This window comes from Jaculus jaculus, chromosome 1 (genome assembly GCF_020740685.1).
Source record: "Jaculus jaculus isolate mJacJac1 chromosome 1, mJacJac1.mat.Y.cur, whole genome shotgun sequence".
NCBI lineage: Eukaryota > Metazoa > Chordata > Mammalia > Rodentia > Dipodidae > Jaculus > Jaculus jaculus.
This window is the reverse complement of record NC_059102.1, coordinates 221,455,994-221,468,600: the sequence shown is the minus strand read 5'-3', so window position 1 is coordinate 221,468,600 and position 12,607 is coordinate 221,455,994. Positions and strand designations below refer to the sequence as shown.

Below are 12,607 nucleotides of genomic sequence, written 5' to 3'. Positions count from 1 at the left end.
CAGCATGTGATGCAGATCCAAGCTATAACGGCCACTAACTGCGCAGATGACTGATTGATTGTCTCCTATTATGCAACCCAGGGTGCCCTCAAACACAGGATCCTTTTACTTCCACCTCTCAAGTACTGAGAGGACAGGTGTATGCCACTACACTTGACTGAACCACACACTTTACCTCAGTAAATCTCAAAGCTTATAAACAAAACCCTTACCACACAGGCTAAAACATGGGAGTTAGCACACTCCTGGCTCTTGACTCTTCTGAAATCTCTGTCACCCTGGCTGGCTGGCTTTGCCCAGGTACCTCACATCAGTGAGATATCCCCTATTGTAGACTTGTGGCTTGTGTACCCACACCTCACCTAGAGGATTGAGGGGAAAGCACACTGGTTAGGTATGCCTGAGGGCAAAAGTCAAGACGATCATGACAATAGTGTTCATATGATCACCAGGTACCATAATAGTAGGAATAGGACTAGCAGCCATGCTGGTGGAGGAGGGGCCGAAGGTGTCATGGTCAGTTCAGAACAGGGTCAACTGAGTATCCAAAGGACCTCTAGTGCAGCAGCAAGTTCCAGGACCCTTCTCTAGTGTGGAATACTTGTGCCTATGAGGGGTCCTAGCTACTGTGTGACACAGTCCTCCAAGGCAAACAACCATCACCATCTTTATCAGAAGCAGCTATGACCATTCACAAGGGCCTACTAAGATTAGGCCTGTTGACCCCCACAGAAGGAAAGTAGAAAGGGTCATCAGACCTTCATCTGAGAACTCAAGAAATGTCTTGCATCAGCTGCATGCAGTGAGGTTTTGTGGCAGACAACTTCAGGTCGCTGAGATGAATTTTCTAAGCAGGCACAGTTATGGAAGAAGGGATTTTTTGAAACTCACAGAGCCAGGGGAAGTTCCATAATGGCAGAAGAAGCTGTCCTGCCTTCACAGATCCAATCAGAGAGAGGAAAAAGGCACAAGCCAAGACCCAAAAGCCACACTACAAACAAGCACACTTCAGGAACTCCAGGCACTCTGTATATATTTAGACTGTAATTGCAAATCCACCACCACACCTTAGAGCTGGACCCTAAGATCCACCCAGTGACACCTCCTCCAGCCAGGTGCCTGGAAATCCAATAAGTTTTAATGAACTCCTGAATTTATTGGGGGGAGGGAGGGCATCTATTCAAACTACCACAGGTCTCATGAACCCAAGGACAGAGAGGTGGGGGTGGGAGATCAAGGGATGAGGAGCTCCATCCACATAGCTGTGTGGAAGTTGTCATCCAGGCTGGGATAAGACTCTTCTGCTACAGCTGCTTTGGGGTCTCCACACATTTGTAAGTAACCTCTTACGCATACTCTGTAAGTTCAGTAAGCTAATTGGGTCACCAAGATAAACTCTGATGGAATCAGACTTTAGTCTTTTGGGAGAAGTGCTTCCCTACCTGGGGGAGCAAACACTCGTTGGCTCCTCCCCACATAAGAGTTCATGCTACATTGACTGTACCAGCAGCTTGTCACCTTCTCAGTCTCCTCTCCTGGCATAGCAGGTTACTGGCTAGTCAAGGCCACAGCCCCTTGGGAAAAAGCCTGAAGGAGGATCCTCATTTCATTTCTGCTTTCAGAATCAAAGCCCCAGTCATGCAGATGGGTGCTGGAGCCTGAAACACATCAAGGGCACCCAGTCTATACCCTGGGCAGGGGAGGGCATTTTGTCGAAGTGTTTTGGGATGAACCCTGCACTGATGCCATGGGGCTACTGTGTTGAGGAATGCCAGGTTGTCAAGGGGTGCATACAATGAGGTCCCCAATGCTCATGCAGGGCCCCAGATCACTCACTGACCTTAGCTGAAACAACCCCTGCCCCATACAAGTATCTCTTTTCTGGAATTGGGGTGGTGTAGATAGCCTGCTGAGTAAGGTCCCAGCTCTTGCTGTCCCCAAACCCTTTGAAATGGCGGAAGTCACAGTGGACTTTAGCATATGGGGACATCAGCTGATGGGAACCAGCTTTCTACAGCATTGTCTTCCTGTTTTCAGACCCGCAGCGAGGTTGCAAGCCATGTCCAAGAAGGGGGGTGGTGCCCAGTGACACCCTAACCTCAAAACAACTTCTCCCTTTTGAGAGCTGAGAAAACAGCCAACACTGCAAGTTCTGGGAATATTTGGCCTTCTGCAGACTGGAACCTGGGAAAGAATTCACCTGAAGACACAGGGAAGTGATGTGAGGAAGGGCAAACAGGACCCAGGGAACAAATGTACAATGGGTTGAGTTGTGACCCTCCCCAAAATATGTATCAAGTCCTGGAATGGGGGGATAGTTCAGTCAATAAAGTATTTGCCTTGTAAATATGAGGACCTAGGTATAAGCCACAGGACCCATATCAAATTCAGGCATAGCTGGCTGTGGTGGCACATGCTTTTAATCCTAGCACTTGGGAGGCAGAGGTAGGAGGATCACTGTGAGTTTGAGGCTACCCTGAAACTACATAGTGAATTCCAGGTCAGCCTAGGCTAGAGCAAGACCCTAACTTGAGAAACAAAAACAAAAATGAAATGAACAGCAATTGAGGAAGACTCCTAATATATAACCCTTGCCTCCACATACATATTCATACACATACCCACATCCCCCCCACAAAAAAAAAAGAGAGAAAGACGTATTGGGCTGGGGAGATGGCTTAGCAGTTAAGGCACTTGCCTGAAAACCCTAAAGGACCTAGGTTTGATTCCCCAAGACCCACGTAAGCCAGGTGCACAAGGTGGCACATGCATCAGGAGTTCGTTTGCAGTAGCTGGAGGCCCTGGTGTGCCCATTCTCTATCTGTGTCTCTCAAATAAGTAAATTAAATTTTTTTAAAAAAACATATTAAGTCCTGGCTCCTGGTGGATGTCATGGTGATCTTATCTGGAAATAGTCTTTGCAGGTGCAATTAAGATAAGTATCTTGCCAGACATGGTAGTTTGTACCTATAACCCAACACTGAGGAGGCTGAGGCAAGGGGATTGAGAGCTTGAGATCAGCTTGACCTACAAAACCAAACCTGCCTCAAAGCAAAAAAAGAAAGCCAGGCATGGTGGCACATATCAATGATTCCAGCACTATGACAGTGGAAACAATAGGATCATCCTTGGCTATATAATGAGTTCAAGGCCAGCCTGGGCTACATGAGAGACTGTGCATCAGAAAACCAAATGAATGAATAAATGAGAAAAACTTATGGACGAAATCTGTGTGTGAAACGCCTGAACTTTGCAATGTCAGGGTCTCTCCAGATAACACGATACAGTGTTAGTTCTCACTCAGGGAGTCTCCCAGGGTACACTCACATGGTCTGAGGACATCCTGGTTGCCATACCTGCAGAAGGGGTGCTCTTGACACCTAGAGGGGTGGCAAGAGTGAAAGCCCCTCACAGCACAGGATGCTCCTCTGCAGAGAGCAGCCAGACTCCAGACACCCATAGACCCATACTTCTCCAAGCCCAGCAGAGCTCAAGCCACAGGATCCTTATACCAGCAGGCATTCCTGGCTGGCTTAGGTTCATACTAGAACCTGGCAAAAACATCATCCTCTCTGCCTGTGACTTCTGGGGAAAAGTGATCTGGCTGTTTCTGTGGCTGAGGCCCAGAGAAGGAAGCTGACATGATCAGCATCTGACTCACATGGGGTGACTAACAGTGATCCATGACAATGTCTAGAATTATGCCAGAGTCCTTGAGGGAGACCAGCTGCAGGCATGGAGGTTGGATAGGAGCTTCAATGGCACCAGGATAACTGTGGAGCCAGGGGGAGGCCCTCGGGAACAAAATCACCAAATAACACCAACTGTTCTATGAGGGGCATCTGTGAGCTATCATGCGTCCCATACAAAAGTTAGATCCACATCCTTATCTCTGGAACCTGTGACCATGACCTCATTTAAAAACATGATTGTAGGAATCCATTGGCTATATAACAAAACACATGGGGTTGAGTACTTCACAAACAAGTGTTCATTTAGCTCAGAGTTTTGGTGGCAAGAAGTCCCATATTGAGTGGCCCCGTCTGTCAGGCATTTGGTGAGGGCTCCACAGTTGTGTCAGAATTTAGCAGAGAAGTGAAAAGGGAACCAGCTATGCTACAATTTGGATCTGGAATGTTCCAAAAGGCCCATGTGTTGAGGGCTTGGTCCCCAGTCTGTGGTAATACTGGGAGGTAGTGGAGCATTTAAAGAAGTGGGGACTGGCAGGATCATATGATTATGTGGGGATGCATCCCAAAGGGGACACTGGCATCCAGCCCATTTTCTCTCTGCTTCTGGGCCACCCATAAGGTGAACAACTTCTGCCACGCATTCCTACCATAATGCACTGAGCTACCAGAGGAGCAGACCAACAAGCCACATATTGGAAACTCCCAAACTAGAGCCATAATAACCCTTTCCTCTTTTTCAGTATCTTCATCTCAGAAGTGTGTCTTGGCAACAGAAAGCTGACTGACACACATGTGCCCCATGCAACAGGGCCACCCCTTACTCTCATTAGAACTCGCTTGCTGCCACAGAGATCTGCACTAGTCCCTTCCAGGCCTGGTGCCCAGGACCTACTGACCTCCTGTGCTGTCACAATGGAGACCAAAACCTCATGCAAAGGAACCTGTGGGACCACATTCTCAAGCCACAGCAATGGTCTGTGTAGATGTCATTAGTCAGAATGAGGCCAAACTGGGAGAAGGTGGTCTTAAATCCAATGACTGATATCTTTACTGTGAAAAGGTCAAGCAACCACACAGACACCTGTAATGAGAGGGGCAGAGACAGGAGGCAAGGACCACCAGAAGCTAAAGAGGCAGAGCAGGAAGGACCTTCCCTTAGAGCCTTTGGAGGAAGCGTGTGGCCCTACACACCTTATTTTGGACTTGTTGCCTCCAAAACCATGGGAACTGTTCCCACTGCCTAAAGCCACTGTCTATGGGGCATGATCTTTCCTTAGGACCTGTAGAGTCCTTGTGGGCATGTGGCAATGGGAGAATGCACTCTAAACTCAGACCCAAGAGTAAATTTAGCCCCTGGGCATGTCCTGCTAAGATCTGAGGGCAGGGTGTGCCCCCTGTGGGGGACAGGCATTTGCCCAATTACATGATGGTAACTGGCTATCAGCGAATACTGACCAACAACTGGCCATCTCCCACTCACAACTCCTCACTAGCATGGGCACCAAGCACAAATGCTAATGATCCTAGTGTACCCTTTGTGACCCTGGCTACCTGCTGGGAGACCCCAGTGCTTCCACACAGAGCAGTTCCAGAACTGAGAGGTGCATTGTGTTCCATCTCTGCTCAGAACCTATGTCGCCCACAGCTCATAGGCTCAATCTCCCCATGTACTGCCTGTTGGTTCCCTTGTGCTCAACTCCTCCTTCACTCAACTGCAGCCTGTTTCAGGTCCCTCATTGGTTCCCCGTCTGCTCCCCTAGCATACCCTGGCAGACTCCTGGCCTCTGTGCTTGCTGTGTCTCTGGCTCAATCCTGACAGGTGTCACCTTCTCATTCTAGTCCTCACCCTCAGCCTGGGCCCCAGCTGGGAGCTTATTTCACAGTCTGCCTACACTTTGCCAAGGTGACAGCTGCATGCACCAAGACCTCTGCAATGCTTCTGGCTATCACACAGCTGAAGTAGCCTCTATCCCATCAGTGGACAGGATAGCAGCCTCACTCACCCGTGTGGGACACATTCCCAGGCCTCAAGGACTGCCTGAAATTGAAATGCAAACAGTGACAATCCTAGATATAAGATGTTTTATACTAGGTATGGTGGCAAATGCTGTTATTCCCAGCACTCAGGAGGCTGAGTTCAAGGTCAGCTTGAGGCTACAAAGTGAGTTCCAGGACAGCCTGAGCTAGTGAGACACTGTGCCAAAAAATCCAAAAGCATAAATAAGATACTTGCCCCATGCAAGCCTATGGTAAATTTTGAAAGTTAAATGTGCTATGACATTAAAAACAGTAATAAAGCAACAATCATAATCCTATGTTGTTGTGAAAACTATGCAACTGCCTCCCCTCTACCCCTGAACTTTCACCTTTCACTTATAGTAAGCACTTCACAGATTCCCTCTGGCATATCACTAGCCTCACTCTGCTCTGGAGCCATTATTAAGTAAAATAAAGGTCATCTGAACACAGTGCCATGATACCATGACAGTTCACTGGATAAGCAAAACGAAAACTGAATGCATGGCTGCTGTGCAAGTTTTGTCTACAGCGAGGATACACTGCATAAAGGGAGGGTGCATGACCAAGGGAAGTGGGGCAGTCAGACAAGTCCTCATGTTATAGAGAACAAAATGTTAAGTTTAAAACTCCTAAATGGGGATTGGAGGGATGGCTTAGCATCTGCCTGCAAAGCCAAAGGACCCAGGTTCGATTCCCCAGGACCCACATGAGCCAGATGCACAAGATGGCACATGCATCTGGAGTTTGTTTGCAGTGGCTGGAGGCCCTGGCATGCCCATTCTCTCACTCTATGTAAAATAAACAAATAAAAATATGAAAATACTTCTAAATGGATTTCATCTGTCCATTTATTATTTTCAGATGGTGGCTGAACACTAATAACTGGGGACTACTGTATCTGTTGAATGGGTAGATGGGCTGACTGGTAAGCTGATGAACACAGGGGAAACAATATAAAAAAGGAAAACCTATTATTTCTTGTTTTTTGAGACAGGGTGTCATGTAGCCCAGTCTGGCCTCAGACTCACTATGTAGCTGAGGATGATCCTTAATTCCTAATCCGCCTGCCTCATCCTCCCAAGTACTGGGATGACAGTTGTGTGGGTAACCACACTGAGCCTGGAAAACCTACATTCTATTGTCAAAGTACTCTGTGGTTTTTAAAAAGTTTATGCAAAAGATGACATTGAGCCTGCACCCTCATCTGTGCAAGAGAAATCAGAAATGCACTACAGGTGTTAGCAAGAGAAAGGCACTACGGGTGTTAGCAAGGGGCTAAAGTCATATGACCTCCAGTTGATCTTAGCAAGGAAGAGGACTCAGCAAGCACTGGCTAGATTTGATTTCAGTGAATGTGCACAGCAGCCCTCAGTTAAGAAGAGATCAGAGGACAATGGAGGGTGAGAACCATCAACTCCTTCTGCCTGGGGAGAAGAAGCCTCAAGACCCTATGGAGATGAAGAAACTGACATATCCATGTGCCAGTGTTACTTGGTATTTGGTAAGGGATCAATTCAGGTCACTCTGAGAACACAATACCCCCTTCCTATCCTACATCCCCATACACGTGACACAGCATTTGCACAGAACCTACACACATCCTCCTGCAGCCTTTACATCATTTCTATGTGATTTAGAATAAAAATACAATGCAAATACTGTGAAAGTAGCTATCATACTGGACTGCTTAGGGACAAATGATGAGGGAAAAAATCTAAATGCTTCCTACAGCTCAACTACCCTCACCCCCGGCAACATACTTCTGATCTACAGAGGGTTGAACCTACAAATGTGGAGCATGCAGATACTGAGGGAACACTGTTATAGGATGCTATTCAGCAAGAAAAAATGAGCTGGAGCTATAAAAAGAGGACAGGGCTGAGGAGTAGGTAGCAACACTTCCTGTGCAAACACAAGAACCCACGTTCAATCCTTGGCACCCACATAAGAGCTGGGCATGGCCATCCATGCCTATAACCTCAATGCTAGGGTGGGTGGAGACAGGAGGATTACTAGCGCACTCTGGTCAGCCAGTTTAACTGAAAAACAGCAAGCTTCAGCTCATCGAGAAACTGTATCTCAGGGAAATCAGGTGAAAAGAGTGATAGAGGACATCCAGCACCTTTCCTTTAGTCTCTGCATACATGGTGCATGAGCATCAAGGGAAAGAAAAAAAAAAAAAGGACAGGTGTGGTGGTGCATGCCTTTAATCCCAGCACTTGGGAAACAAAGGTGGGAGAATCACTGTGAGTTCAAGGCCACCCTGAGACTATATAGTGGATTCCAAGTTGGCCTGAGCTAGAGTGAGACCCTACCTCAAAAAAAAAAAAAAAAAAAAACACACATGGCTCTGTATAAGAAGCCCAGCTATAAAGACTGCATGGTGTGAGATTCCGACTCAAAGTCAGTTCTGAAAAAGCAGAGCTGGGCTGAGGAGATGGCTCAGTAGAAGTCCTTGCTATGTAAATGTGAGGTCCTCAACTCAGCTCCCCAGCAACCATATATATAGCTGGACACAGTAGCGTAGCACACACATCTATAATCCCAGCACACCTATAGTAAGAAGACAAACAGTGACAGGAGAATCCCTGAAAGCTTCTGGGCCAGTTAGTCTACACAGCAGTGCACAAGAGACCCTGCCTCTAACAAGGTGGAAGGCAAGCACCAGCACCTTAAGTTGTCCTCTGGGGCTGGAGAGATGGCTTAGCAGTTAAGGCACTTGCTTACAAAGGCAAAGGACACAGGTTCAATTTCCCAGAACTCATGTAAGCCAGATGCACAAAGTGGCACATGCATCTGGAGTTCACTTGCAACAGCTGAGGCTCTGGCACACCCATTCTCTCTCCCTCCGCCACCTTTCTCTCTCTCTCTCAAAAAAAAAAAAAAAGTTGTCCACTGACCACCTACTTTGTTGTGGTACTCATGACTCCACAAACATGATGACACAACAGATTAAAAGAAGAGGATCTGGGCTGGAGAGATGGCTTAGCGATTAAGGTGCTTGCCTTGAAGCCTAAGGACCCAGGTTCAATTCCCCAGTATCCATGTAAACCAGATGCATAAGGTAGCCTACTATGTGTCTGGAGTTTATTTGTAATGGCTGGAGGCCCTGGTATGCCCATTCTCTCTCAACCTGTCTCTCTTTAATAAATGAATAAATAAAATATTTTTATAAAAAAAAAAAAGAAGGGCTGGAGAGATGGCTTAGCGGTTAAGTGCTTGCCTGTGAAGCCTAAGGACCCCGGTTCGAGGCTCAACTACCCAGGACCACGTTAGCACAAGGGGGCGCACGCGTCTGGAGTTCGTTTGCAGAGGCTGGAAGCCCTGGCGCGCCCATTCTCTCTCTCTCCCTCTGTCTTTCTCTCTGTGTCTGTTGCTCTCAAATAAATAAATAAATAAAAATTAAAAAAAAAAAAAAAGAAGAGGGGCTGCTGGGCATGGTGGCACACACCTTTTAATCCCACCACTTAGAAGACAGAGAGGTAAGAGGAACACTGTTGAGTTTGAGGGCAACCTGAGACTACATAGTGAATTCCAGGTCAGCCTCGGGCTAGATTAAGACCCTACCTTGAAAAACCAAAAATGAAAAAAATGTATAGATAGATAGATGGGGGGGGGGTGGGGAAGGAAAAGAAGGAGAGGAAAGGGAAGCAGAGAAGAAGAGAGGGAGGGACTGGAAAGAAGGCTCAGCAGTTAAAAAGTATTTGCTTGCAAAGCCTGACAGCCTGGGTTGGATTCTCCAGTACCCATGTAATGCCAGATGCACAAAGTGGTGCATGCATCTGGAATGTGCCCAAACTCTATCTCTCTCACATAAATAAATATTTTAAAAAAGGTGGTGGGGAAAGGCAAAGCCAAGGAGATGGGTGGTCACTAGGTTGGGGGAAGGGAGGGATGGATGAGTTAGAAAGTCCTGGGTATATTTCCACTGGGGAAAATGCTCTGCATGACACTACAGTGGTAGTCAAGAGATGGTACCCAAATGTCCAGACCCTCCAAGAACAAATCCTAATGTGATCGAGATTATCAATGTTAGGAATATGTCACATTAGTTATGTGATGCAAATGACTGTTATATGCTTGGCATTTCTATTTAAAAAGAAAAAATAGAGCCCAGAATCCCAACTTCAGGGTTGCAGACTGGGAGCCCACATTACCCCTTCAGACACAGATGCCTACACTATGCTGAGACACATGGACATCTTGTCTTGAAATGCCTCAAATGAGGATCATTGAGTGGTCACCCTGGTTCATCTGTGTCCAGAAGACTCACAGTGACCTACCTATGGCTTCCATAGGCTTTGGTCACTGGAGAGCAGCAGAAGTTGTCTGGGGGGGGGGGGGGGGTCCAGGTTGGTCCTTCTGGCACTGCCTCACTGTCTGCAGCCCCTCTGGCTGTCATCCACCTTGCTGGCTTCTGTCCCCACTACAGCTCCCTGGAAATGCCCTTATACTATACAACATAAGCAGCCTTTCCCCCTGGACCTGGATGATGAAGGATGGATGGTCACCCTCTAAACACCAAAGACATATGAACTACAGAAACTTTCTACTCTTCCATTTTTGATGCTCTTATACCCATGGGCCTGGCTGAACCTGGCCAGACAGACTGTCTGGGGCTAGCCAGACCCTTGACGCAGTAGAGAAGCTGCCCTCTCATGCAACCCCATTTCCCATCCCTTCCCTGCTCGTACATGCTCCACAGAGGTCAGGAGCAGAATGACCCTTGTCTAACATGTTAAGTGTTGCTGATGTAGCCTGGACCTTGCACAAGTTTGGCAGGTACAGGGGAAATGATACATGATATGCATGCAAGCTCAGAAGTGTTGAAAGAACCCCTACCATCCTATAACCCAACGCCTGTTCTGGGGACAGAGCCTGGGCCTCACGCATGCTTGGTAAGTGCTAGGACAGCAGCCAGAGCACTATACATGCACGGTAGGTAGGAATGGAATCAGGCCCCTGTGTATGCTCCATAAGCTCTGAAGAATGGAACCCAGATCCCATGTGCATACTTAGTAAGCACTGGGTAAGGAGAGGGGTGATAACCTGAGGCAAGAGTCATTGGGGAAATGGTTCTTGGGCGACAACAGAAGCTAGGATATGAAATCTGGGCTTTGCATATGCTCTGTAGGTGCTAGGGAACAGACCCTTGCCCAGAGTTTTGCTCATGCGCAGTAAGTGCTAGGATGGGATGCAGGTATCATGGGTGCTCAGTAAGCATGGAAATGGAACCTGGGTCCTACGCATATATGGTAGGCGCCAGGAATGAAATCCTTGTGCATGCTCAGCAGGTGGAACCTCAACTCCAAGCTCTCACCAGCAGGTCTATCCCTGTGCCCTCTACCTGGCCCCAAGCTTCTAGTTCTGGAAAGCCTGTGTGACCCTGCCCAGCTCACCTCCAGCACAGGCCCAGCACCCAGAATGGTCCTCTCCACGCCGCTGGCGTAGCCCTTCTGGCTGAGTGCGGTGAGGCAATGGATGAGGAAGTTGGTGCTCTGTGTCTTGCCAGAGCCACTCTCGCCAGAGATCACGATGCACTGGTTCACATGCTTGCGCAGCATGGCGTAGTAGGCCACATCGGCCAGAGCAAACACATGCGGCTCCAGCTTGCCCAGCTGCTGGTTCTCGTACATCTTCACGTACTTGGGGTTGTAGATGGGCAGGAACTTAAAGGGGTTGATGGCCACAAGGATGCTACCTGCATACGTGTAGATCTTCTGCTGCAGGAAGCGCTGCTTCAGGTTCTTCAGCAGGTTGACCTCCGTCAGCTCGGGCAGGTTACACAGGTCATCAAAGTCAGCCTGTGGTCGTGGCAAAAGCCCACGCTCCACCAGGCGCCGGGTAGCAGAGGCCTGTGCCACCAACTGCATGTGCACGTACTTGATGGTGCCATCGGCATTGCGCTCCTGCAGCAGAAAGTAGTAGCCGTCCTCCTGTGGGTGCTCGTCCTGCGCACGCCGCGGCCACAGGAGCACACGGTGCACTGGAGAGTCGTTGGCGTCCAGCACCCACTCCTCCCCTCCCGATTCCTTCACCTCCACTAGCACGTAGCACTTGGTGCCATCTAGCTGCAGGCTGGTGATGGCATCCCGGATCACGTCTGATGTTGTGCTGTCCTTGGTGGCCGTCACACGGCACGAGGCCTGGCTCTCGGTGGTGGACAGCTGGGGGTAGATATGCAGGTGGTAGGCAGCTTGCTGCCTGCGGCTGGAGCTGCCCGCCTCTTGCGCACTCATCCTGCCCACTGCCTGGCTTCAGCATGCCTCCCCAACTCACGGTGCACGTCTCCTGCCGCTGTAAGGAAATGAAGGTCAGTGTGGTGGAAGTGGCAGGGAGGGGCTCAAGCATGCTCAAGACTGGAGTTCTACTGCTGAGCCACTCCCAGCCATGGAAAAAATACAAAGCTTACTTTTAAAAGTTTTAGGTGGCTGCAAGTAAGAAGATATTGCTGATGATTTTATCAGCTTGCCTGATGTCTTGGAGCAAAAGGCATAAAAATGTAGTGTTGGTCACACATGGGCTCACTCAGAGGACGACAAAGGAGACCTTGGCTCAAAGCCCAGCAGGTCTGTAAGTGTGATTGTATCAAGTGCCATGTAAATGAGACACAGAAGAAACCATTATTCTAGAGGGATAGAAGAGTGGACTGTTCTATGAGGGGTTCTGAAGGATAAAGAGGTATTTGTTCATGAGACAGATGTAATGGTTAATCTCTGCTATCAAGTTGATAGGACTAAGAATCAACATGTAAACAAACCTTGTGGCCTGTTTAGGCTTTTTTAGATTTAAGTTAACAGAGTTGGGAAGATTTACCCTAACTGTGGGCAGCACCATTCCATGGACTGGGTCCTGGACTGTATAAAAAGGAGAAAGTGAGCACCAGCATTCATCTC

General features: G+C 48.3%; 1 protein-coding gene across 15 annotated transcripts in view; it reads right to left on the bottom strand.

The window, feature by feature from the left end:
- The window catches only part of Myo9b (myosin IXB), a 153,745-nt gene that overhangs the window by 110,685 nt on the left and 30,453 nt on the right, over positions 1-12,607 (bottom strand). For 14 of the 15 annotated variants that reach the window (XM_045142462.1, XM_045142457.1, XM_045142467.1 and 11 more), the window contains exon 2: positions 11,111-12,008. In XM_045142462.1, coding sequence (XP_044998397.1) covers positions 11,111-11,950 — 840 coding nt within the window. In that variant the 5' untranslated portion in view covers positions 11,951-12,008. Of the gene's footprint in view, positions 1-11,110; positions 12,009-12,607 lie in introns of those variants that run through there. The other variant, XM_045142470.1, reaches the window with a different exon arrangement.